Source organism: Symphodus melops (genome assembly GCF_947650265.1).
Source record: "Symphodus melops genome assembly, chromosome: 20".
Classification (NCBI taxonomy): domain Eukaryota; kingdom Metazoa; phylum Chordata; class Actinopteri; order Labriformes; family Labridae; genus Symphodus; species Symphodus melops.
The window spans coordinates 3,414,749-3,442,496 of record NC_136710.1 but is presented as its reverse complement, the minus strand read 5'-3'; the positions used below and the strand labels follow the sequence as shown (position 1 = coordinate 3,442,496).

The following is a 27,748-nucleotide window of genomic DNA, read 5'->3' as shown; positions in this document are numbered from 1 at the left end:
TCCATCTGTAGCCAATTTTTTTTTTTCTTTTTTTCTTCCCTTTTTATTCAGTTAGCGCAGCTTGAAGTTGTTTCATGCAAAGGTGTTGTGTGGGATACAAACCTCCGGCACCATCAAAGTCAAAGCCGGCCTTTTATTAGCGAAGCTTTGCATGTCTGCGTAGTGAGACAATTTGAGCCAGTCGTGTGTGTCAGTTGGCCTCTGTGCTCGTCTTTGTTTTCTCATCACAGACAAACAGCAGAGATTCAGTTCACTGTTTGAGCGATGGATTTATTTGAAGCGTAGAAAAACAACATTGTAAAACTCATTTGCCTTTTTTTTTTTTAAATATACATTTTGTGCTGCTTCCACAGACTAAAGCCGAGAAAGAGCCACAAAATACAGATCCGTACCGTCCTACTGTTTGGTACCCTTCTGTTGGGAGGCCAAGAATCTCGATCCGACTATAAAAGGTGGAGCTAAACACTGCAGTCCGCTGATTGGTCGAAAAAATCGTCACTTCCGACTGTGTTTAAACACACTGTGTTTCTCCTTTTGGATGTCTTCCATCGTTAAGTTTAGTGTACTATGCCGCGTTTTTCTTCTTCGTTGAATTTACTAGCGGGGCAGCTGTTAGCGATTAGCTGCTAAGATGTGACGCTATAGCTAGCTAACGTCATTTTATTTGATTTTTACAGTCCAAATTATCTCTAAACTTCTCGACAACCGAATTTCCCCCCTCAGATGAATGAAGTATTTCTGATTCTGAACTCATTTTGAACCCGGAGAGAGTCGGAAAGCCTTTAAAACAAAAGCCGACTCGATCTGGAGTGAAGACTACCAGGATCAGACAGAATGGCACGCTGCACATGCTCCTTTTATTTGACATTTTCTCCTGAGTGACTCACAGAGAGGGAGCGCTTTGACTGTGAATCTTCACCTTGTCTCTGTGATCACATTTGGACTTCCATAAATGAACGTTCCCGTCCTGCTTCTCGTCCACGGAGCGTTTGCTCTTTTCGCCTCGTCCTTCTTCAGATGATGAATTTGCTCCGTGAACTTTAACCCCTTGAGGAAATGAGAAAGCATTAAAAAGTGACTGCTCGGCACATCTGGCTCTCATCTTCTCGTCGTAGTCGGAGCCCGCTGAGAGCGTAACTTAGGACAGGCTGAGTTTAACATCTCCATACTCCCTCTCTTCTTCTTCTTCTTCTTCTTCTTCCCCCCTCTCTCTCTTCCTCTGCCTCAGGCCTTTCCTCGCTTGTCTTTTTAAATTTCATCCTCGTCCTTCCCGTGTAACACACACACACACACACACACAGCCCGACACGTCAGCAGCTGATCACAAGAGACCAGCCAGACTCCTGATCTGATTTCCTCGATTATTGGACAACAGATCAAAACATCTGACAGAGTTTCCCCCGCAGGCTCGGCTGTGTCGCTGTGTTTTTGGCTCTTAATTAGTTTTCCTGCTTCGCTACCTGGCCACCTGTCTGCCCGCCTTTGTCACACGTTATTTGAAGTCGGGGGGGGGGGGGTTTTGGGTTGAGGAAACACTGATTTGAGGAGGAAATAAAAAACTGGCTTCACATGTTTTGAGCCTTTCAGATTGCAGCTCCACATGTCACGATCACTTGGACCAAAATATCCTCTAAAAAATTCCAGGCTTGTTTAACTAAATAAGTGAAGCGGTTATGCGTCACATTAACGCTCACTGGACTCTACATGTATTTTCTTTCACGCTCCCTTTGCACATTTTCTTTTTTTTTTTAATTATTATTCTTTATACTTTCCTTTTTTAAATTCTATTTTATATGATTTTATTTTATTTCATGTTATTGAACACACATGAAAGGAAACCTGATTCTGATTAACCCTTTGACACCGGGCGGGTCGTCGACGTCACGTGTGAGCAGGCGCACTTTGGATCGCCGTGTGATCATGTGAGCGTTTGTGCGCTGAGACTCTCCTCCTTTACAGACGACCAGCTACCATCTCACTGAAATGTTTTCGGATTGCACAAAGCGTTGACTGATCGACTGAAAACGAGGCTTCAGTGACACGCTGTCTTTACGCAGCACAACTGGACAAATTTTACTTTACTTTACTTTGCAGATCTGCTGTTTCGTACGACGGCTCCTTTTTTTTTAATTTCAACATTTAGGAAAATCCCTTACCGTCAATACACGACACGAATGTAAATAGATGTAAAAGGTGTCACCTCTAAATAAAGACTCCTGTGTAGTTTCATATTGATGGTGTTGTTGATTCAGTCGTGATAATGGAGAGGCAGCTGCTGATGTCAGAGATAAGAAACATTTACATACTCACATACTTTATTTCCTTCTTTGCAAATACTTGCTTGTGTTTTACTCTCAGGGGGCATTTTGGTATCGGAAGTGTTCTGGTTTCATTTTGTTAAAACAAGTATTCTGTTAGTGATTTAATGGAAACTGTTTGTTTGCAGAGCCAAAGATGTGAAACACAGTCCATCGTAATACGATGCATCCAACTCCGCCGTCACATCTGAAGTTGTTCAACGACAACGAAAAAAAAAAAAAAAAAAAAAGGCTTGACAAGTTAATCCTTTCGTCGCAAACCGCCTGTGACACCTCAATCTATGGTGGCCCGTGTGGGTCAACTGCAAAACATTTCACTCAATGCCAAAAATGAGATTTCACCAAATGCAACCCCCCAGAGGAAAAAAAATAAAAATCACAAATCAAAATCATTTCCCAAAACGCCAAATAGATCACCACCGAAATGTTTTTTTATCAATGAAACACCTTTGCAGTCCAGACCTTCAGGGCCACCGTAGGGATCCTGCGCCTGTCGCTCCCTGATGTATTCATGCGTCCGATGTTTGGTGACAGCTTACCTTTCAGCCCGAGGTTTTATAAGGTATAACTCAAGAACATATATGTGTACATGTGTAGTTGTTGATGCTCTGCTGCAGAAACAGCACGTGCTCATCCGACATGTTTATTCCGGGTGTGAAACAGTCGAGCACAGAGTGTGCAGCTCCTCTGCAGCTTGTAGACGTGGCAGCTAGCTGTTAAAGACTTGTTAAAAACACTGTCATTTCCCAACACGCCGCTGCAGAACGAATGGACCTGAAATGACTACAATTGTCTGTAATGACGCTCACCTCAGCTCTTTCATTGTCTGTGAGAACAGTTAGTCATTCAGGAGGTCACATTAAAGGGACGTGTTCGAGGAGGAGCCTGGACAGCAGACGTGTTTTCATTTCAATGTTTTTTTTTTTTTTGGGTCTGGAGCATGAAAACATGTTTTCATGCTCGGCTGCATTAACGCGCACAAAAAGCCTGCAGTGTGGCTTTGATGATGATGATGATGATGATGATGATGAAGAAGAAGAAGTGAGGAAGAGCTGGAGATTGAAGAACGGAGGGAGATATTTTTGACTTCACAGCAGGAGGTCTGAAGAGGCTGACGTCGGCTCATAATTTGCACCTTTTTCTCCTGCAGCTTTTGTTCAAAGCGACGTTGCAGCCTCGCTCGTGCACAAATCGAGCAGAAACACACACACACACACACACACACACATACACACACATTCACAGCTTAAAAAAAAAAAAAAAGGGGGAAAAAAATTCTTGCTTCCTCATGTCTCCGCACATATTCACACACACACACACACACACACACACACACATGCTGCCCCTCCCCTCCTCTCCTCCCGGAGGCACGGAGATATTTTTATCTTCCATAGAGCCCAAACGCTAATGAAGCATCGACGACGCAAATACACTTCCATGATTCCTCAAATCGAGCTCCGACCACCGCTGCTGCGTCTCCGTTAGCTTCTTGTGAACACCGACTGTCACAGTGCGTCCGAGTGCAGATCGTTATAGGACCGTTTGAAGCGTTTCCATGATTCCAAAGAAAACATTCGATCAAGAACTCGGTCTTAAAGTTTCATTATGCGAGCGAAGGCAGCGAGCTGAGACGACTCCATTTATTTCCAGTCCATTTATTTGTTTCCAGTGTTTAAGTGTGAGACAGCTGACAGTGTCATGAAACAAGACTGGCAGCTCTGCCAACACACAGTGTATCACACTCACTGGAATCCAACGTTTGAAAGGACTGTGTTTGCATGGGGAATGAGGGAAAGTGGCAAAAAAATAATAATAATAATTGACGTGATTGGACAAAAGGGTACGGGAGAGTTTAGTTGTCTTTACATAGAGTGTGTGTGTGTGTGTGTGTGTGTGTGTGTGTGTGTGTTGTAGTAGTGTAATCGGGAGCAGATGCCAAGAAATACAGTTAGAAATTCACTCTGAATGCTGTCTCTTCAAATCCTCATCAATCACCCGATAGATGAATATGGATGCGTAAAAACTCCATATGACCGTATGAAATACTTCTCTTCCAACACGTCACTCCCAACTCTTTTCAGTGAGCGTGGTCAGTAGCCCTAAAGCAGGCCTCGCACTACGATATAATCTGCAGAATTTTGGGCACAAGTCGCCCTTTTTCAGCGATTCTAAACAAAGTCCAGACTTTTTTTTTCCAAAGAGGATCCCGAGAGATGCTCCTGTGGTGTGATGTGTTTTCCAGAGTGATGTAATCAGATTGGATGGACCGTCGGGCTGCCCGTCAGCGAGCTGACTCAAGACGGAAGCACAACAACAACAACAACAGCAGCAAATCAATCTTTCCTCACGAGTCGGGGTTTAAAGAATTTACCAGATCGCCTTTCAGTCAGAGTCGACAGTCACTCTGATCCGATGGTTCAAAAGGACCGCGACCAGGTTTGATGTTTGGAGACATTTCTACTCGTCAGCCAGGGACAGAACATGTCGGAGACTTTATTCTACATCCTGCCGGCAGCTCATGATATCATTCCTGTCAGCACGATCAGATCAATGTTAAGACAATGTGATTTACCTGTTCTCTGATTATCTATAGCTTGGATTAATGTCAGATAATCCTCCGCCAGCATTCCCTCGCCGCTCATCTGCCTGTACAGCGACTCTCTGGAGTGATCAGTTTCTTCTACCCTGTTCATGGCGACTGTGCCGATGAGCCGATGACACTCTGGTGTACATGCCTCGATCTAAACACTGCATCAGATCCATTCAACAGAATTTACTCTGAGCAACGTGTTAGCGTTTTTTTTATTTTGATGGTTCACAATAGTCAGAGGGGAAATGTAGTTTATCCACGTAGAAACAGTGTTGAGAAGAACCTCCTGTAGTTTCCTGCTGAAGCTCTTTGTTGGCTACCAATGATGGAAGAATTATAAGGTGAATATGTAGTTTGATGACAACATATATATAGTAAACCAAACAAAACTCTGAACTCAAACCAAGGACGCATTCCCCCGTTACAACTGGGGAGATGGACTACTACTAATAACCAGACAAGTTTGAAGTTACAAATTTAAATGGACAATCGAATTCACTTCACGCCACCGGTTTCTGACGCCCAGTGGAGTTGTTGTCTCGTTCCTTCGAGAATCGAATTCGCTAATACCCCACCCATCATGTCATTCTTTGGAAAGGTGAGCCTGCTCTCTTCACATTTATCTGAATATTCACCTACATCCAAATCCAGCTTATAGATATCCAAACAGGACATTTCCTGTTTTCTACTCTACGCATAAATTGATTGTCACTCTTTGGTTTGACCTCATTGATAAAAGCAACTTCTACCTAAAACATTTGCTAACTTTTCAGTTTATATGTCAGAAAATACACTTCAGTGGTTGTTTTCTAAAAGTCCTGATTTGAAGCTCAGCAGCTCTGTTGAGGACGTGATGTCGTTTGAAGTTCCCTTTATATTCACACCTGCATCATTAGAACAAAACGTCAGGACATTTGGAGTCGCAGCATTGGAAGCGTAAAACCACCTTGAAGCATAAACAGCTTCGTCTGCTGACTGTATCTACTGATCAGTCAGATTCTATTGGATTAGAGATTTAAACCTGGATGCGGATGCAGCTCTGTGGGGGTTTGCATTGCGTGACTGCATCGCCACCGCCGCCGTCTCGTTTAGCTTGACCGTCGTCACTTCTGGGTCACTGAGCCAGATGAGGTTTATACAGGAACAAACAGGGCTCGGCTTTGATTGGAGGAAGCACAGAGGAGCCGTGTTACCTGTAACTCACCGCAGGTATTTCTACCAACGCTTTCACCCGTAAACCTTCGTCTCCTCGGCCTCCTTCTTCGTCTCTTCCTGTGTCTCTGCTCATCACATCTGTCTCTCTCCCGCTCTCTCTGGTTTCAGTCACGGCCATCTGCTCTTTTCCAGACGCCACATGAAGCATTTGCCATTTAGATGAAGCAGCTGAAGGGACTCAGTTCTCCCGTGTGTCTCTCTGATTCTTCCTCACATACTCAATTAAAAACTGCTGGACAAGTGGTTTCTACGACAACAGCGGCCTTTTTCCAAAATCTATTCGCAACGTGTTTTAAAAGGACACCAATAATACAACAATAATTAAATTCAATGAGCATTTTACAGCCAATATAACTCCATTGACCCTGCAGGGGGTGGTGACCAAAACAGAGCTAAAAGGAGACAATATGAGGGACTGAAGGTTGTTAGAATACGACTGCTGTTTGTGTAATTATTCAAGCCTGAAAGACTTTAATGACCCCGGTGGTCAAACTTGGGCACTGACATATGTGTGATGTGTGCACAAACAACTTCTAACTTCACCAATGAAACAAAGAGCAGAAATTATTTCAAATAAATAAAGTGCATGCAAACTCCTTCACAGTCTAACTTGCAATGTTTTGGTCCCGTAAATGCCAGTTAGTCCAAAGTTTAAGGGTGGCCAATCAGATTTATAGGCGACTCCTCTGAACACGCCTCTGCATGCAGTTACAAGGGTGACATTTTTGCATTTTTATTTTTCTTTTTCTTTCTCAGAATAAAATAAACCTTTCTAAGCAATCACAGGGCGATGTAACGACCTTTTCCAGTCATACCTGTAGTTTAAAAAAAGGTCTGTCATCATCGTTGACTTCTGTACGGACCAGCCGGGACATTTGAAGCCTCTTTCAAATTGTTTTTCCTTCCACAAGTGAGAGGGTAGGTATTTGCAATATGTCTCTCCATAAATCCCAGAGAGGAAGTGTGAGCGAGAGAGAAGAGGAAGAGGGTTGTGTTCAACAATGCAGGAGGGATTAGCTCCAGATTTAATTCGGATGCCGGGTCCAGCTGCTGCGTTTTTTTTTTTCTTCTCCTCCCTCAATCCTGCCAGTTCTCCTTTCTGCTCACTCTCTTCTTCTCTTTCCGTCTCTCTCTCTGTCTCTCTCTCTCTCTCTCTCTCTTGTTGGCTCCTGTTTTTTCCGCTGCCTTAAACTCGAGGCCAGGAAGTGTGTCCATGGTGACGGCAGGAAGTAAAGCCTCGGCTGGCCAGTTGCAGCCAGGTCTCCGCTGCATGCGTCCTTCATATATCTGTGTATTCTCCATCGAATGAGCCATTTAAAGATCTTAAACGCTGCTTTTCTCACAGTATCAATTTGCATTCAGGTTTTCGTGTCTGTGCTTGTTTGCTCACTCAGTAATGTGGGTTTTTAAATGTTTGTGTTTTAATGAATCACTCCTCCTCTGTAAAGAACAGCACATTTTGCTCCATCTGTTCCACTTCTGAACAACAACTCCCGCACTCTTTTCATCCATTAACACATGCACATTTTAAAAGGTTGTAGGCCTACTTATTGGGAGTGTTCAGTGAGCTGCTGAAAGTCTCACTCTCTGTTTTTCTGTTTCTCTCTCCGTAACCTTTACCCCCCAGCGTAACGCCAGCTTGTGCCAAAAAATGAGGGGTATCTGTATGCAAGACACACACACATGGTGCCTACAGTGTTTGAGTGTGTGTGTGTGTGTGTGTGTGTTTTTCTGCTACTTAGGAGGATTGATTGTTGGCTCTGCCTACACAAAAACTCCCCAACACTGATCCTCTACAGCTGAGAGAAAAATGAGAGGATGGAAAACACACAACATACATGTAACCGTAAAAGCCCACAAGCAGCCGTGATTACTTAAATAAAAGGAATAAAACCAAAGCAAATCGAAGTATAGGACTAATTGTGCAAACGTACATCGTCACTAAGCCTTATTTAGAAAAAGACATGAAAAAATGTATGACAAAATGCAAAATGGAGGGCGGCAAATAGTGGTCTAATTTTATTCAAACTTACAGATGCGTTTACTGGGATCGTGAAAAGTAGATTCACTCCTTCCTGATTCCTCTCCTGATTTAAAGGTAAATCTAAAACGCTTTTGATTAATGAGAGAAACATGAAACTTGTTCTTTTATTTCGACGAACAAGTTTAACAACAATCCTCCAGTTCTGACTATTGGCTCTCTACAGGGAACACAAAGCTTCAATCAGCTCTGCATTCAGCTCTAATCATGTCCCCCATTCAGACTGAACATGAGATGGATGAAGTTTGATGAATGAGTAGAAGAAATGACCACACTGGGACTCTGGAAGAATGCCTCTGATTATATATTTTTGTCCTTATTATGTACTAAATATGTGTCCGCTTTCAAGTTGTACTAAAAAAAATACTAATAAATGAAATTAACAACTGGTTGCATAATAATCGGAGCAGTTGAGGATTTAAAGGATTATGCTTATGTCATACTGGTGGTGTATGTTAGAAAGCTTTACTAGTTTTCATGAGAAAAATATCCCAAAAGGTTCACGCAGTCGCTGATTTAAAGATCTTCCAAAACAGATGAAGTTACCTGGTTGCTAGCTAGCTTAAGATTCTGTAGCTTACTTAAAGCACAGCCCGAGAGTGCTGCTAGCATAGCTGTCATTTTGTTTCTTTGGTGTATAAAGTTTCAGTTTCTTATCTTTATCTCAGTGACTTTACTATTTTTCCTGACAGTTGTTTTAGGGCTACTGCTGACTCCTTAGTTTTCCTATTTATTATACCCGCAAGCTAGCATCAATTTCTGTGAAAAGATCCAAGTCTGCGAAACTCTCAATCATCAAAGTTTGTCTCGTAAACATCAGTAAACATGAATGTGTTTGCATAAAATAGTTAGCTTACTTCTGTGACAGCATTAGCGGATGTGTGTCATAGTGAAGCAGCTAGCTTCTTTCAGTGCTGCTAGCATAGCTGCAGCCTTGTTTTATTTAAATCAGAAAATCAATTTGCATCCTTTTTGTTGGACCTTTTAAAGTAGAAAACCCCTAAACGTATCGTATGGCGAGAGGAGCTGCCAAAACTAATTACTTATCACTGATTTATGTCTGAAAGGAAGACGCCATAGTTTGGGTAATGAAAAGGCTTCATGGAGGAGAAGAGAAGAAGACAAAGCAAAGACAAGAGAAAACAGCAACAAATTTAAAATGAAGCTGTTTGAATCAAACCGAGCACTATTTTTACACGCAGCAAATCTTCTTTTCTCCTCAATGAAAAATGGGCCAGTGGCCTATATTCTCCGGCGCTTCGCTGCTTCTCCCCAGATTAGCGCTTCCTCCGTCCCTCCGTATCTCTCCCTCCCTCTCTTACTCTCTCTCTCTCTCCTTCTCTTTGCTCTGGGCCTCTGAACTGATAAGTGCTGGCAGTCCTCGCTGCCTCATTGGACACAAGGCCGTCTATAAGGAAAAAGACCGAGCTTCTCATTTTCTCTTTCTCCCTTTTTTTTCCTCCTCTCATCCCATAATCCCGTCCACAATATTGCTCTCTCTGCTCTTCCACTGTAATTCTTTATCTCTTAATTTTTTTCTTGTCCCAGCCTGCGGTGTGACGGGAAAAATGACCGACTGGATGAGGGTTAATCTGGTGGTTGTGTGCAGGGAATCTCGTAGAAAGCGTGCAAAAAAACAATCCAGACAGAAACAGCAGGATTTACAGAAAGAGTCGGAGGAGGAGGAGAGAGAGAACGAAACAGGAAAGATAATGTTACAGGAGGTGGGTTTTTTTTGCCAGTGTTCACAGCAAGAGAGACATCAAAGTAAGATTAATGGTCAGAAATCAATTCTAACGTTTCCCCGCAGCCACATACTCGTGTGATGATTCCAACTTCATTTCCTGCCCTGTTTTTAAGGCCGTAAAGACTCCCAGTAGGCATAACAGAGGCAGAGTAAAAGGGGGGAAGCCATGGCAGGGTGTTGCTGATGAGGGGAGCGCGTGAGCTAGAGAGAATTGGCGTTTCAGTCGGGAATGATGTGGATGAGGAGAGGCGGCGAATCACGCAACCTTGGAGCATTGAGCTTGACCTTTCCACGGCAGGAATGTGTTTAATTCGTGTGTGTGTGTGTGTGTGTGTGTGTTCATGTGAGTGTGTTTGCCAAATGGCTTAACAGAGAAAAAACAACCAATCCGCACGAGCGACATAAATGTCATCTTCGTTTAAAATCCACCTCACTTAAACATCCATGTTACAAAATGGAACATCTGCTATTAATAGCCGGAAGTCGAAGCGCTTACTAACTGAACAGTTACTATAGCTCATCACTGATATGAATAAATCATAAATGTTTCTATCTCTGAGTCCATTTTATGGCATCCGGAATGTGATTAATGTAAATCGTGTCAGCGAAATGGTAATGTTTACTGGCCTTTAAAGTGCATTTACGTGGCTGGAGACTGTGATGTTACAGAAGCAGACGCACTCGAATGTCCAGTTAAAACAAGACTGAGACAGTTCTTCTCATAGTCTAACATCAAAAACAACTTGTTGTTTGAATTTCTTCAACATTTGATTAATTAGGTACTCTACATATTATTTCTGAAGCATGCTATGAGCTCATGAAACCAGATGCATTTTTATTTGTTCCTTCCGAATAAAGTCACAAAATCTATGTACTAAGATTTCATCCGATGTGATGTCTTCAGAAGAACAAAAAGCTGCAGTCTGTGGGATTGATTCAAATTAGTTTCATAGCTGCGATTGTCAAGAAATTGTTTCGACTTCGGATCGAATTTTTTTCAGAGTCGAGGCAGAAAAGTGTCCGCAGTGTGTCGTTGTTAACAACCTGTGTGCTCATACTGCAGCATGTATATCTGTATATCGATTCAGCGTTCGTGTGGTAGTTCAGTGACAACTGCAGAGGTTCTAGAAACCACACAGAAACCAAGATAAGCACAGACAGGAAATCAAAACTCAAACTGCGTCCAACCACCTCAGTGTAAATGAAAAAGCAGACACAGCTGCGCGCCAACAATAGGGTGCCATTCTGTAGCGCAGCAGGGAACTACGGTGCAGAGGCAGTGGGTAAATCTTTTTCGTGTCGATGTGCGGCGAGGCCTTGTTGAGCCCTGCTGGGACCGGACTGTGTTTCCCCCCCTCCCTGGTTTGCCGTCTGCAGGGGGCGTCTGTTTGTTGTTATGGGAACAGAAACCTGCTGAGAGGAAGGTTGGATTGCCCGAGGCATCGGACACCAATCGATGTCTGGCTGTTCCTGAGAGTCAGTCCGATTCTGCAGAAGTTTACAGAACAAAGAGGAATATATATATACCTCTAGATGAGCAGTGTTGGATGTTACATTCTTTGTATTTAAATTCTCATTGTATGCAGAGACATTTGTATACAAAGGATATGGAGACAATTTGGAGACATTGGTTGGACATCTTAGTAGAAGAATTTAGTTTTAAATATAATATTAAATGTGTAATGGGGCTCTTAAAAAACAAGTCTGAAATAATCGTGTGACAAAGTCTAAAAGAGTTATCATGAAAAAACAACACTTTCAACCAGTAACTTTAATGATGTAGGGCCAGTAACCACATCCAGTGCAACACTGCTGATGAAACCAAATCACTTCCATGTTTGTGAACAGATAGCCTCTTATTATCTGACCTATAATGACTCACTTCCACAAACCAAAGAATTCAGCTGGATAGAAGGGATAACCACCCAGCACAGTTCTCAGCATTGAAGTGCTTCTCTCTCCACCATTGGAAGTATACAGGACTTGGACGTCAAATACTTAAATATTTATACTTAAAATCAAATACTTAAAGGTTGCATATCATTCTCCTTTGCAACCCAAAACATGTGTGTGAAGTGTCTTGTTATAATCATATCTATAAACCTCTATTTCAGTCCTGCTCAGAACAGGCTGTTTCTGTGTCTGTAGCTTTAAATATGTAAATGAGCTGTGTCTGACCACGCCCCCTCTCTGGAAGGGCTTGAGTGTCTCTGGCTTACTTGCGCCGTGTCCTATTGTTGACAGTGAGAAGACAGACTCAGAGGGCAGAACAAACACCTAGCTGTGGGAGGGGTCACTGCCCTTTGTGATGTCATGAAGGGAAAATCTCCAGACTTTAGAATTGCTTTGGATTCTGGTTTCTTGATGAAGTGAGTCACGTAAATGCATTCCTTTAATTTCAGTTTTTGGCTTCAGCTTGTTTGCTAACTGGGTCGGCATTTTGCTAGCCAAAAACTACGTCATGAAAACTGTCAGGGTGAATATATTATAATAATGATGATGATGATTTCTTTGTAAAGCAGTTTCTTTAATTGTCTATATTTTTACCCTGGATTAGATTCCTGACCCACAGAAAACAGCTCTGCGACCCTCTTTTGGGTCCCTACCCACCAGTTGAGCACCACTGAACTCTTCCAGTCCAAAAGCAGAAAAAGACAAACTCCTTTCGTGACTTTTGAAGAGTTTAGGGAACATGTGGAAAACAGCAGAATGGCGCAGTTTGATGATGTGAAACGCTTACAATAAGATGTTTTTAGTATGAAGCTTGGAGGTGGTAAATTATCTTCCTTCATCGGTCGGAGAGACATCTGACCTGAGAGGTAGATATCGGAGGCGGACATTTGCCTCGACCTGTGACTGCGAGCTCTTCTGCCTCCCACTCACCCCCTCCCCCCGCTGCTCCGGCAACACAAAGACATATTCTGAGGAAGAAGATGGTTTGAACACTGACTTACAGATACAGAAAATAGAAGATGTTTTAAGAGCAAATGCCGTCTAATTTTTTTTCCAGAATTGAGAGAGAGATAAAACTAGGCAATTGTTCATTCTTCGGTCGGATTTTTTATTTTTTGGAAACAAGAGCCGTGCGGTTTTAGAATGAAGTCGAGTCGAGCTTCAGAGGAGATTTAAAGATGGAGAGTGGGTGAGACTCCTACACTCTGCCTTTCGCTCCATACGAGCGAAAAAGGGAAGAAGAAAAAAAGAACGAGAGGATAGGAGGGTGTAAAATGTCAGGGAATGTTTAATGAGAGATTTTTAATGAAGGAGATATGAACGCGCTGCTTCTCTCCGTCAGTAGAAGAAACAGACAGAGGGAGAGAGAGAAGTTGTGCAGTGTGTAATTTGAACACTTTAGTGTCAAACTTTCCTCGAGCTCCATCGTCTGCTTCGGCGGGAGTAGGCTACACACGATATTTTGACTGTTCTTAAGATTGTCTTGACAGATTTTTCCTTTGGTGTGAAGTGTGTGAAGTATGATTCGATCTTCTCGGAAAGACGTCACCGACTTCACGCAGTAAATGTTTTCTATCCAGTCTCTTATTGTGTGAAGAGAACAGAGAGGGCGGCCAAACGTGTTTTCCACGTAACTAGCTAATCGCTAAGTAAGCTAACTGAGGAAGGAAGCTAACAGTCGCAGTAAATCCATTTTTGACCTATCGCTAGCTCGCGCTCTAACTTGCGCAGCCCTTAATCGTTCTTTCACTACCTCTGCATCCACTATTTTCTTCATGAATTTTATGTTAAAAGCAGTCCAGCAACTTTCGACGATTCTATTCTACGCCATTTTTGTTAACTCAAAGGTAGCGTTTCACCGCAAGAGGTTTTGTAATATTTTCAGTTTTTAGAGATGCAGGGAGAAAAAGGGCAATGGATAAGAACAATGAGGGCTTAGGGTAGCATAGCAAGAATTAAAAAAAAAAAAAAAAAAAAGTAAGCACAGACGAACCAGTCACACAAAAAAGGTCTGGATGTATTGTAAAGAAAAACAGTAGAACAGAGTCTATTCTGTCCTCCACATCTCTGTTGGAGAGATTTCTGAGCTGCTATCCTGGTGCTTCGGTTGCCATGGTTGAGTCTGAAGGCTTGTCTTCATGTGGCAGACCAGCAGAGTTGGCGAGCACGCTCTGTGTGTGTGTGTGTGTGTGTGTGTGTGTGTGTGTGTGTGTGTGTGTGAGTGTGTGAAGGAGAGGCTGCTGTTTCTGCCAGGCTTTGATAAAAAAAGAGAGAGAAGAGACAGAGTTGTGTGTGTATTGATCATATGACAGTCACGATGTGAAAGTCAAGGGATCAACAACCCAGTATTGTGGTTTTGCTCTCACTCTAATGTCTCTCTTTGTTTTGTTTTTTTAAAGTCTTTTTCCTTCATATTTTTGGTCATTTTAAACCAAAACTGTCATCATGTTTACATATTTTGCTTTTCCAGAACAACAGATAAAAAAAAGTGTTTTCTACAATTTAATTATTTATGTGTCATCATCATATTATGAAGCCAAACTGAGGCTGTAAATAACAAAATGTAATAAACTTAAAAATCAGATCCAGAAGTCCTAATAAAGGAAACTTAATTATATGACTTTAATCCGTTTCATAACCATAAAGTTTGTGTTTAAGTGTTCTTATATATATATATATATATATTATTTTTATTTTTTTGGGTAGGGGGAGAGATTTTATTGGTTATTGTGTCATTGTGGTGGTTACCATGACAACGTGTGACTACAATCAAATATAGCACGCCTCAAAGTTGTTCCCTCGTCTTATTGGAGGCTTTTATTTAGAAAGGGTGCAAGGTGAAGTGAGGAAGGGAGGGAGGATGGTGTCTGCCCTGTCGCTAGGTAACAGTCTCCGTGGCTCCATGGCAACGTCATTGATGTGGAGGGTGAATGGAGTTTTAGTGGTACTGGTATACATATCTGTGTGTGTGTGTGTGTTTGACTTTAGGGAGAAATATAAAAAAAGTAGAAAGGAAGCGTGGAGATGTTGTGAGATGTGGAGCTCGTGGCGGTGGGAGAATAATAGGTTGGATACCTTTTACGTGCAGAAACACTCAGGCGAGATCATCACACCTTTTCACACCAAGGTCGTCTCCACTCGTGTCACCTTTATTTGTACACACTGCCTCCGCCGTGTGAGCTCATGGACTTGATGGAATAAACCGATCCACGGCTTTTGTGCTGCATGCGAGGCAGACCGGGCTCTTCACTCTGCATGCTGCTGCACATTTATGAAAGCCTTTGTGAGCCGACACGGAGAAAAAGAGACGCGAGAGGAAGGAGGTGACGGGAAGAGGAATTTAGAGGAGGGAAAACAATGCGTCTCTTCTGGATGAAGTGGGTTTTTATTGCCATGTATATTTACACATGCAAAGAATTTGACTTGATTTATTGATACAAAACAATTAACAAAAGCAATAAAACACAACTAGCAAAAGGTGAAATTATAAACAATATAAGACGCAGGCACTAATAGTTCGGTCACTGACTGAAAGAAAAAGTGTCCTTAAATCATGTCATTAAAATATTTATTGGAAAAAATGAAATGTCCAGGCTCATAGGGAAGTATCAGCAGCAGCCCCCACCATGCATGTTGGGGCTGTATGCATGAACACATGCAGGACACTCCTGAAACTTCAGGGATTTTCCCTGAGTTTGCACATTCACTCATGTTAAACAATAAGGAAGATGGTTTGGTGTCGGGAAGCCAAGCCTTGCTGTGTAACCACATCCTCTGTATTTACCAGTTGCAGTTTGAGCTGTATTTAAAGCACACTTCCTGGAAGCTCTAACTTGTTTACATTGCGCCGCCTCTAAGCTGGTTAGAGTCGGAGGCGTCGCGTGATCTGCAGGTCTTCCCCTGTCTGTGACCGTCAGAGACGATTGGACCAGACACTGAGGTGTCCTCCTGTTTAATCCCTGCACACTGAGTCCCGTCTGACTGTGTCCAGCGTGTTTTAGAGATGCGTCTTTGTCAACCAGAGTGTTGACACGAAAGAGCAAAAACAGCTAACTCAACTATTATTTAATCGTGCATGTTTTGTCCCTGATAGGCCACCATACTTCATGAGACGTATGTTGATGCAGATGAGAGACAACAGGTGGTCAGCTCCGTCTCCCTTTTTCTCCCTCGTCTTCCTGGCTGTCCTTATTGTCTGCACGACTCGATGCAGCTTCTTAATTATGATTTCAGCGACAACGCTTTCTGTCTTCCTGTCTCTCATCCATTTAAAGACACACACACACACACACACACACACACACACACACACACACACACACACACACACACACACTGACTGGCAGCAGGGACAGAGGAGCAAGCAGACAAAAGCATGTTTGTGTTCATGAGAATGTGAAGCACAGTGGGGCTCTATGTATGGAGGCAGTGTCAGGCTCGTCCCAGAGAGACCGGGTTGGGGGGGAGTGGGGGGGGGGGGGGTCCGTTTGAGGGGATTTCACAAACTCTTGCTCTTAAAGCATGACCACAATGTGCTCAGGAATGTAAAAAGCTTCACTATGGCCTTCTGTCATTCATATTCTTATTCCTCTGAGTCTGATGACGGCCTTACAGGTTTCTGTCTTGTGTCCGGCATTCAAGCACAGCCATGAATAAATGAGTCTAATGCAGATATCTGAGCAAAGAGTGAACTCTCAAATATTTATTCCTCAGGAGTTTTTCAAGAGCGTAGAACGACCTTTATTCACATGGAGGCAAATCAGTGCCAAAGAAAGAGATTTAATTTTGTCTTCTCTGCTCCAACATTTAGTTTCTTGTGTTCATCCGAAAAACAGGACAGACAGCACGTCTTTAAAAAGAAGGTCATTTTCTTTTTTTCTTTTTTCAAGTTGTTTGTTATTTATTTTTTTAAGTTCAAAAAGTTTCCTCAGCCCCTAATAACAAGCGAACCAAATGCAGTCATATTTAGTGGTTAATGATATGCGAGGGATCGGGGGGAGCAGCGGGCAAACCTTTTTTTTTTTTTTTTTTGCGATACAACATTTTTATTTGCAATAATTTGTATTGTTTTTACTATTTCAAAGATTAAATAGAATTCTTTTAAAAATGTCCGACATGAGCTTCTACAGTTACCTGGTGGGTCTAAGGATGGTGTCGATTACAGGTCGTCAGAGTTGACCGTCTTTAGTAACAATAAGAAAAATATTAATGAGAGGAATCTTTAATATTGACTCAAAAGTTCAGAAAAGAAGCAAATTTCAAAATTGAAAGTTTTAAATTTGAGGTCGTGCACGTACTGAGAACTTGATATTGAGAGACAGAAAAGGCTCCAGTGTGATGGAGGGGGAGGGGAGGGGACGGGGGGGGACAGGGGGGGGGGGGGGGGGGGGGGGGGGACGAAAACTAAATGTAGCCACTCGATCCATTGTTGTGTTTTTTTTCCCTCTCTCCTCCGAAAGTACACAAAAGCAGCGCTGGTCCATTATGGTGCAAAACAGAGAGCACGCAGGGCGACACACACATTAATTCTTTCACTCTGCCTCCCCACTACACACACACACACGCACACACACACACACACACACACACACACACAGTGAGAGCGTTTAGTTAAGGTGCATATGCCTGCTCGCTCCCACGCAGCGCTTTGTGTTGATTGAGCAACTTGTTCTGGTTAGAGAGGAGATGAACGTGACATTTGAGTGTGTTAAACACACACACACACACACACACACACACACACACACACACACACACCTTCTGCACTGTGAGAAGCGCTCCGTCTTCATTGTGCTCTTCATTCTGGAAGCAGGAACGGTGGATCAGACAAACTTCGCTCAGTGCCTTCATCGGTTTTTAAAGAGCAGACACACAAACCTGAGCTGGAATCAGTCATCATTTTTTGAAGATATTAATCATGAAAAACTGACATTGAGAGTCCATATGAACGTGTTGCAATCCTAGAATATAGACAGAGTGTTTAAATAAGACAAGCTGTGAGTGGGCGCCCTCTGGTGGCAGCTGTAGGTCACGGCAGCGTCTGTTATTTAGGTCACAGCGCTCGTCGCTCTGCTCTTCTGGGCTTTCTGTTCGCCGTGTTTATCTGCCATGAGACTGAGGGGATCAGAGGCAGGCTGAGCTTCGTGCCAGTGCCCATAATGCACTGCAGCTTCTCGACAGATGCATGGATGCCAGGAGGGGAGGGGGAGGGGGAGGGGGGGGGGCGGGGTGAGGGAGGGCGGGTGACATAGTTAGAGATGTATGTGCATGTAATGTCGAGAGGAAGATTTATTTTTTTTCCTGCGAGCTGGGATTGAATGTGTGTTTACAACTTCTGTCAAAAAAAAAAAAAAAAAGTTTCCAAAGTGCCCCTGAGCAAGGCGTTGCTTTAAATTCAGCTCAGAGCAGCTGTTTTTAGGTGACCTTAATCATTATCACGCAGAGAACCGGCGTGCAGGGGGAAATCTCTGCGACAGGCAGGATAGAAGGTCGTTTGGGGAAATCCTCCTGAGGCAGCAATTTGATTGGATACGAGAGTTGAAGGTGTGACGACAGGTCACAATGTGTTTGTATATTTTTCTTTTTGCCTTTATTCGACAGGACAGTGGATAGAGTAGGACACGGGAGAGAGAGAGAGAGAGAGAGAGAGAGAGAGAGAGGGGGGAATGACATGTGAGGCCACAGGCCGGATTCGAACCCGGGCCGCCCGCTTGGAGAACTACAGCCTCTTAAATGGAGCGCAACGCAACCGCTAGGCCATCTACGCCCCATTTTTCTAAATAATATTTGGAGTCACACCACTCCAACCACTAAGCCAGTGGTTCCCAAAGTGGGGGTTTGAACCCTCTTGAGGGGGAAAACATGAAAATGAGTTATTTTACTCATTATTGAAGAAATGTGCAACAAATAAATGAAACTTTGATGTGGATGATTATGGATGACTCGGAGCGTGCCTCTCTTGGATGCAACGATATTCAAGCATGAACTTCTTTATCAAGAATAACTTGTAGTCTCTTTCCTCCGAAGCTCCTATTGGCTGATTCAGAGTTAGTGGGCGGGCCTTTTGGATACTAAACTTTATCTGCTGAAGCGTTTAGTGACTCATGATTGTTTGGATGAGGAACATGTTGGAGAACATTTATTAGGAGTTTGACTTTGACAGAGCTCGTGAGACTCTTCGTCTTGTTTCCTGATTCCGACCTGATGCGGGCTCAGTGTCCTGCAGTGGTTACAGATCAGACTGGAGTTAAGTAATGAGTGTTACCGAGCTCGCAGGGTTCATGTTCTCCTCACAGAGACAGAGTATGTGTGTGTGTGTGTGTGTGTGTGTGTGTGTGTGTGTGTGTGTGTGTGGGTAAGTGTGTGGGAGTGTGTGTGTGTGTTTGCATGCAAGCTGTTCATGAAAAAAAACAGGCACAGAGTGTGAAAAATACAAAACAGTGTAGGAGACAGAAAAACAGACATGCAGTGAGGCCGTCTGCTCTGTTCAGCACTGTGTGTGTGTGTGTGTGTGTGTGTGTGTGTGTGTGTGTGTGTGTGTGTGTGTGTGTGTGTGTGTGTGTGTGTGTGTGTGTGTGTGTGTGTGTGTGTGTGTGTGTGTGTGTGTGTGTGTGTGTGTGTGTGTGTGTGTGTGTGTGTGTGTGTGTGTGTGTGTGTGTGTGTGAGAGTTTAGAAGAGACGAGATGAGGAGTTCATGAAGGCACACTTCATGAACACAATGTTCCTCACTGCAGCTCATTTCTATTGTTATTAACAGATTTGGGTCAAGTGTTTCATTTGCATCTTTCGAGCCGCGCGGCTGCAAACATCCAAACGTATCACTGAGTTGTTGTGCGGAGCTGCACGGCGTGCGGCGACGACAAAGAAAATCCGATTATTGCGGAGGCAGTGTGTCAAAACACTCGGGAAATTTTGGTTCGATCGGAATCAAATATTTTATGAATAATCTGGATAATGACTCCAATCATTTCACTTTCTCCTCCAAAATTAAAGCACGTTTGTTCCACTTTAACATGTGCAGAATGTAAACAAATACATATGTTAGACTTTGTATTTAGTTATCTCAAGATTTCATTTTATTTCTTCAGTTTTTGAATCTTAAAAACACTCAACCCTCAGAATAAAACATCTGTGATCCAGACATGCATCTTCCTCAATCCGACCACTAGAGGGAGACAGAGAACAATCTCACCATATCGTGTGAATTGTTGATAAATGTCCACAAACTTCCTGCTGATGTGGAGTAAACACATTTGTTGTTCTGTCATGTCAGAATGCATATATTTAATTTAAAAAGACAAACTTATTTCCCCCAAACAGTTCTCCGTTGTGCCTTAAACAAAACATAACATCAAGCAGGGACATAGTGCTTTTGCTGGGGGACTACTTTTAGCGGCGGATTAATACCTCATTCATCGTTTCTGCAAGAATTTAAAGTGATAGGAAGGTTTATTTATGTCGGATTAATTCATAATAAACGACACCTCGAGTCACCACTCTCTTAATTGTTTCAGGACAACAGTAGAAGTCTATGGCAAGCTTTGGATTGATGGGCAAGACCTTAAGCATGAAAAGAAAAAACTCTTCAGTGTTGATTCTTTATGTCTTTTTTGGGGGAAATTTCTGTTAATAAGAAAACTAAATAATCATGTAGTCCTGTATTCAGTATGAATGTGTGTGACTTGGTATCCTTGTGCAAAACAAAACCTGAACACTAACATGTCCATGTCTGCTTTTTAATAGGCCACTGCTTGGGGCCCCAGACCAAAAGGGGGCCCCAGAGGGCTGACAAACTTTGAACTAAAACAGCGACCCAAAATGTGCCAAATTTTGCAATGACAGTCGGAAACCTCCCTAAAAGGGCCCTATCTGACAGCATTCACTTTCATTGCTCCGCTGAACGTTGGTTGAAGGGCCCCTCAGTGGGTTTTTGCCTCGGGCCCCAACAGACTCTTGAATCGCCCCTGCATGTCTGCAAAGATCCTCTATTGGGGATGTGTAAAACAGAAGATACAAGACGTCTGCGCTGATTCTCCTCTTTCAGCCGTCTGATGAAAACAAAAGAGGATCTTTATTGTGTCGGATATATTTGGTTATTTTTCCTCTCCGTTCCCCTCTGATCGTATGCTTTTGTCATTAGCAAAGATTCCCAAACTGTTTTCCACTCTGGAGTCTGGGAAGTAGGTGGGCTGTTTGCACACCGAGACGTTAAAAAGCATTAGGATATGTTCACTCTCATTTCTTCAACCCCTCTTCTTTCAGTTTTTCGCTCTGAATAACTGTTTTTTTTTAGGGTTTTTACGTTTGGCATCATTTGAAAGAAGACGTCTAAACCGTTTCCTCCTCTCTCTCTCTGTGTTTGTTCAGACCATGGCGGAGTACAGCTCTCTGCTCAGCGACCTCTCTGACAACATCACCAACGAAGACTTGGAGCAGCTCAAGTCGGCCTGCAAGGAGGACATCCCCGAGGACCAGAGCAACAACATCACCTCGTCCAAGGAGTGGTTCAGCTACCTGGAGAAGAACGACAAGCTGGCCCAAGGTGAGTGATCACACCTTCAGTCCAAAGCTTCATCTTCTTCAATTGAATGAGTCAATGATCAGCCTGGGCTTCAATTTAGTAAAAAAAATAAATCTTGTTTTCAAAGAACATTCCTACTAATAAAACTCCTCACTGCAGATAATCTGTCGTACATCGAGCACATCTTTGAGATTTCACGGCGACCGGACCTGCTGACGAGGGTGATCGAATACCGCACCACCGTGCTGAAGATCTCTGAGGACGACGAGATCGACACCAAGCTCACACGCATCCCCTCAGCCAAGAAATACAAAGGTAACACACTGAGAAAGGAGATTCATGTTAGAATCAGACTATTTATTTTTATTTAAATTACTGCCTCATAAGAATGTGAGTCTGCCGTTATTGGATAGAAGTTTAAATAAAGACTGAAACAGATTTCGAAGAAGGGTCATGTTACAATAAAGAGTTATATTTCCTCCTCACCCAGCCTGTCGTTTGCTGCCGTTATTGGGTTATTACTCTTGTTTTGTTGCTTTGTGAATTCTCTGTGGAAATTTAGCCCGCAGCCAGACACAAACACAATTGCAACCGCCAAATAATAAAAAACACTTAATTTCCTCTATGACAAAATAAATATAAAAAAGGCTGCTTGGTTCAGTTCAGTTAGGAGACGTTAGGAGCTCGGATCTTTGTTTTTTTTTTGTCTCATCAATGATATTTGACTTTTTTTACAACTTGTTTTATGATAATTTTCTTTAGAGCTCTTTATTAATGAGTCAATCGCAATTAATTACATTACATGTAAACTGACAGAGCATATACTCAAACATAGTCTCGATTTCTGCTGAATTTTTGTGCAACATGTTTAAAAATAATGCTTACTTTGTTCACAGTAATGGAATAAACAAGATGAAAAAAGGCCTTTTCTTATATCTCTCTTTTGTTCCTCTTTTCTGAACCTCTTCCCTCTAAGACATCATTCGCCAGCCGTCTGAAGATGAGATCATCAAGTTGGCCCCTCCCCCTAAAAAAGTGTGAGGTCACAACACCCAGCCCTAATCTTTGCACCTTGATTGCTTCACTCCTGGCACTTCAATCAACCGACCGACCGTTTCTGACCAACCCTTCACTCCCTGGCCTCACACTTACTTCACACACGCACAGACACAAACACATCCAGCCACAAAACCATGGAAAATACCACCTACAAATCAACCAATCAGATAGTAGCGAAGCTGTCTCTTTCCGAGACAAGAGGAGACGGGAACCTGCGGGGGGAGAGACAGTAGAAGAAGAAGAAATCCGGAGAAGGAGCGATAGTGTTTGTGTGTGAGGAGAGAGCCAAAGTGGACCCTCCCTCGATTCAAAAGCTGAGCGGGTCAGTTATGAATGAGTGTAATCTGTAGACACTGTTCAATCTGTGATGCTGTTTTCATCTGAGTGTGTGTGTGTGTGTGTGTGTGTGTGTGTGTGTGTGTGTGTTGTATTTTTCAAACAAACACCATGAAGTAAAAAAAAACAATTGCCCATGTAGAAGACGAACCCTGCCTTCAAAACTTATCTTCAAACTGAAGTGGCAATGTTCGATTTTTCAAGAAAATGTGAGAAAGCTGCTAGTTAACAATGAAAACTATTTAACCATGTATGTACAAATCTACATATGACTAGAACAATTTAGCAATGCTTAATATGAATAAGTCATTCAATTTTATTGAGAAAATTAGTCTAAAAGCTCAAAAACTTACAGACAGTAAACTCAATTGAGACATCTTCATCTAAAGTTAATCATGAGTGAAACTATTTTAAATCTCACACCTATGACTGATGTGTTTTAACAAGCTAAGGTCTTAAGCTAAGGTGACAGAAGGTAGTTGTTGTTGGAAAAGATAGCCTATATAATTAAATTTAGCTTAAAATAAACCCAGAAAAAAGAGCTTAAATAAATTTGTATAACTTATGAAAGATGAGAAGATAGATACAAAGGTCATGTCTGTCGAAGAGAAAACTAAAGTCATGAGCTGGCTGATTAGCATAGCTTGTAGTCGTAGTTGAACGGGAAACAGGTGGAACAGCTAGCTAGCTAGCCTTGTTTTTTTATACTTTGATTTTTAATGTGTATAAATTACATATAGTAATTTGTGTTGTGTTTAAAAAGTTACAGAAGGCGATTTATACTTTTAGACGGAATAAGGCTATATCATTTACAGCCTTTGTGCAAAGCTAAGATAGAAGGCTAAGCTAACGCTTTGATTTTTAGCATACAAACAGTGTCTATCTTCTCATCAAATTCTCAGCAAATAATGCAAGTAAAACAATTTGCTTAATTATCTACCTGGCTAAAATGAGTGCATTGTTAATTACAGTACTACAGTTATCAAATTATCACAATATCGCCTCGTTTGGCTACATTAGCATGGAGCCTTATTTGAAACAAAACCTGAAGCCCAACTTAAATGTGAGGACATTTAGTGTTCCTCAGCTCAAGCTTCTTTCAGCATTCCCTTTACTCATATGCAGATGATTATATCATGTTCAAGAGCCAAATGAAAAAGCCTGATATTTTAGGGGAAGATATTTAAAGTTTAGTTTGATTAAAGCCAATATTTGCCTTCAGCTTATGAGTCGTAGCAAGAGTTATTGAGAGAAGCTATTTTGATGGAAAAGTTATAGACAATATTTCTAAAGTCTGATATAAGTTGACTGGAGATGTAAATAAACAAATAATATATTAAAGGAAAATTTAGCATAAGTAAAATTTCGACCTGCGGCTCTAACTGCAAATTTCCACGATACGTTCAGTTTCACCATGTCTGATTTTTCCCTCAATTTTATCTAATCTGAAACTACTTTGTGTCTGTGACGGATAGATATGCCAAAACGCATATTGAGCATCTACTATGGATTATATTAAAGAATTTTAAAGTGTATTTTGGAAAAAAAGCATATTGGATATATATTTAGTGTGTAAAATGTCTTGTTACGTAACACATAAAGAGACACTAAGCTTTTTTTTAACCCCTTTGTTTCCATTTTATTTGGTTACAGAAAAAAACTGACCAGCTTGGAAAGAGGACAAACTTAGTAAGTTGGAGTTGACGCAAATAAAAGTATCAGAAATAGGAAAATATGAGACAGAGTACTTGGCATGAGGTGATAAAACATGTCCTTCAATAAATTGTAAATACAACAGATTATAACAAATATCTGTAATAAACTCAGCGGCTAATAACCCGCCAACTTTTCCATTCCCACCATGCACCAACATAAAAAGCTAGCAAGACTGTTGAAACTAAACTATAATAACCGCTATTTGAACACTGTGTCTCTTTATGCTCTGCGCTGAAGCCTTAGCAGACTTTTTGTTTACCCCGAAATTTTTCCAAACTGTGACAAACTATGTGTGAAGCAGAGACAGATGCACACACACAACCGCCAAGTTAATCAAAACTCCCACTTTTAAAGGGAGGGATGCTTCTTTTATTACGGAATTTGCTAAGGACTTCGATGTTGGCGTGTACAGAATGTCTGTGGGTCTATTGCCCCCCATTTTTGGTGTGATTAACGCTGTAGGATCAAAAATTGACAACATCGTAAAAATCTATCAGTGTATGACTGATTCATTTCCCCTCGTCCTGCTGCCTCCCTTCCCCCTCCTTGCACAATCCAACCCCAGTGCCAATGACCAAGACTTTTTTTTATTTCGTTAACAGATTCTGTGATCTGTTTTTGTTCTTTTCTTTTGTATTGCTTGACGTAAATTGTAGTGTTGGACTGATTTGTATCCTATGCATTTATGTTTGTAGGAAAAAAAAAATGCACTGTAACATATCCTCCCAACAAATCACTTAATCTAAAAAAAAAAAACTCTTTCATCATAACCGCAGGGTGTTTTTACAAGATTCTTGTGTTGAATCTGCATGACTGATATTCAGGGTTAGTGGGCACTTGGTAGGAGGAATTTGCAAGTGTCAGGAAATAAAATTAAAAAAAATAGAGGGGGAAAATTGTTAGACCAACTATACTGTACAATTCCCATTCTACTGTTTTGCAAGCAAAGTCTTCAGGAAAACATTCAATAGACCTTTAATGCCTGCAATTACACAGGGACATTTCAAAGTTTACAAACAGTGGACGTGTTTCTTTGCATAAAACATCAAGGTAATCTCGGCTACATCAAGCTTTTTATACTACTGTTAAAGGAATAGTCCACCCATAAGTACTTAAACACTGCTATGGAACAGAGAACACTTTTAAGTCCATTGGTTTATCTAATAGCAATGGACTGCTGGTCACTTGGACCACTACTTTTGCCAGGCTTGATCTTAACAACTGTTTGATTTAATGCCATGAAGTTTGGTGTATATATTCTTGGTCACCAGAGCAGAAATTCTGATGATGAAGAGACTCCTTTTCTAGTGCAATTAACTAAGGGAAAATCACAAACGCACCTTCATTGGGACATTTTTATTAGTCCAATTATTAGCTACACAATGCTAATCTTAAGATTATTTACATTAGCATTTAGCCCAAATCACCTGTTTGCCTAAGTGCGGCCCATGAACTTAGTGAGTCCAAGTCTGACTTTAGTTAATTTTTTTTGTAACACATAAACCGTTGAATTGTGTTCCTCACGTTAAAAAAAGAAAGGGCTAGTTTTAAACACAGTGTGTTTAAAACGAAAAAACAAATGGGTAGAAAAATCCTCAAAATCAGCCTTAAGAGCCTTAGTTAAATTGGGAAACATTAAAACCGTAAAATTGTACTAAACTAATGAGAAAGCCAATGTTTCTTTCACACCAGGTATCGATTCGTTCCAGATTTTTAATTGATAACAGCGTTTAAGTTTTTCTGGGTGGACTCTCCTTCAGCGTCCAGAGAAGCCCTTGCTAGGCCGGACCCCAAGAGAAGCGGTTGCTGCCCTCCTGTAGCTCGAGTCTGTTGAAAACAAAATGAGACCACTGTATTTATTCCAGAGCTGAAGTTAAGAGTATTAAGTTGTGCGGAGGGAGGCGGCTATATGTACTGCTATGACCTTTGGGTAATGGTCTTTCCCAGCATTAAAATGTATGTGAACATCGGCCATGACTGTAGATTTCTATTGAAGACGTTTGGTAATTAACAAACTAAAATGGTTTTTCTTTTCCAGATGTTAGCATGAGTTTTCATCATTTTACGAAATATCAGAAAGGGAGGATTTGGGTGATTGTATCTTTTTTTTTTGTATTGTTTTATTTTCTTTTTATTTAAAGTGCTATTTGAATCGTATCCTGTGAATTTAGATGTATGTGACCAAGTGACTTTTTTTCCCCCTCGCTCTCAGAATTTTAGTAGGCAATCGAGTCCTGTTAGCAACTTTGTGGTAGTTTGTCAGTCGCTACTTTATCCAAAAAATCAATATGCATCGAGAAAAAAGAAAAAAAAAACATCTGTATGATGGCCTAGATGCTCTTGGTTAGCAGCTTATTCACTGGAGTGTAAGGATTTCTGTCGACATCGAAATGCAGCTGTGCCCTTTCGCATTTTGTTTTTTCACATCTACTTCCGGTTTCCTTCTCATTTATTATCAACCCCAATCAGTAATTCATCACCAAACAGATGTTGTATTTGGCATTGCTTAGCGTTTACTCTGTAGCCAATTGGCACATAATATATCAACATATCAGCCACAAATGATGTCAAATTTGGATTTCCATGTACCAAGTACATATCAACCATATGAAATGCTGCAAAAGAATAAACCTTCTAAAATATGTTTATTCAAAGTGAATACCTGAGTATAAGTAACACATAAAAATAAAAAACAGCTATTGTGTTAAGGTAAACATCATGTAAGTCATGCTAACAGTCGATTCAAATTCATCCAGAGTATCAGTTTCCCTTTAGAAAAGTCTGTTTTATTTTCCTTTTATTTGATTGTAAATATGTATTTTGAATATATATCACCGTGTTTGTTTTGAAATTGATTAATTTATTCAATGCTTATAGAATTGTTGATTTTACATGTCCTGATTTTGTTTTAGCTAACTGGAAACAAACCTTGGGGGATATAAATGTGTTGCTTATCCAATATCAAGCATCCATGCATCAACACTTTTATAACTCATGTTATTCTTTTATTTTATTTTTGGCTGTTTCGGCTTCAAGTGATGGTTTATTAAAAAAAAAAAAATTATATTCATTTCATTGTATTTACGGATATGTAACATATGTTTTACCGTGTTGTATTTGATCAGATGTGTCGTGGTCACTGCCTGTAAAATGATTTTATTCAGAGTTTCCAAATCATGACAAAAGATGAAAGCAGTCGCAAAATCAGAATCTGACATTTTGTTTGTTAGAGATGTTTTTTTACTGGCATAAT

General features: G+C 41.4%; 1 protein-coding gene across 1 annotated transcript in view; it reads left to right on the top strand.

Annotated features, from left to right (window-relative positions):
• The window catches only part of pea15 (proliferation and apoptosis adaptor protein 15), a 36,949-nt gene extending 13,398 nt beyond the window's left edge, over positions 1 to 23,551 (top strand). Inside the window, exons 2-4 of the mRNA XM_079370811.1 lie at positions 21,231 to 21,405; positions 21,544 to 21,699; positions 22,361 to 23,551. Of these exons, the coding sequence (XP_079226937.1) occupies positions 21,234 to 21,405; positions 21,544 to 21,699; positions 22,361 to 22,425 (393 nt within the window). The 5' untranslated portion in view covers positions 21,231 to 21,233 and the 3' untranslated portion in view covers positions 22,426 to 23,551. The remainder of the gene's footprint in view (positions 1 to 21,230; positions 21,406 to 21,543; positions 21,700 to 22,360) is intronic.
• Positions 23,552 to 27,748: the final 4,197 nt, after the last annotated feature.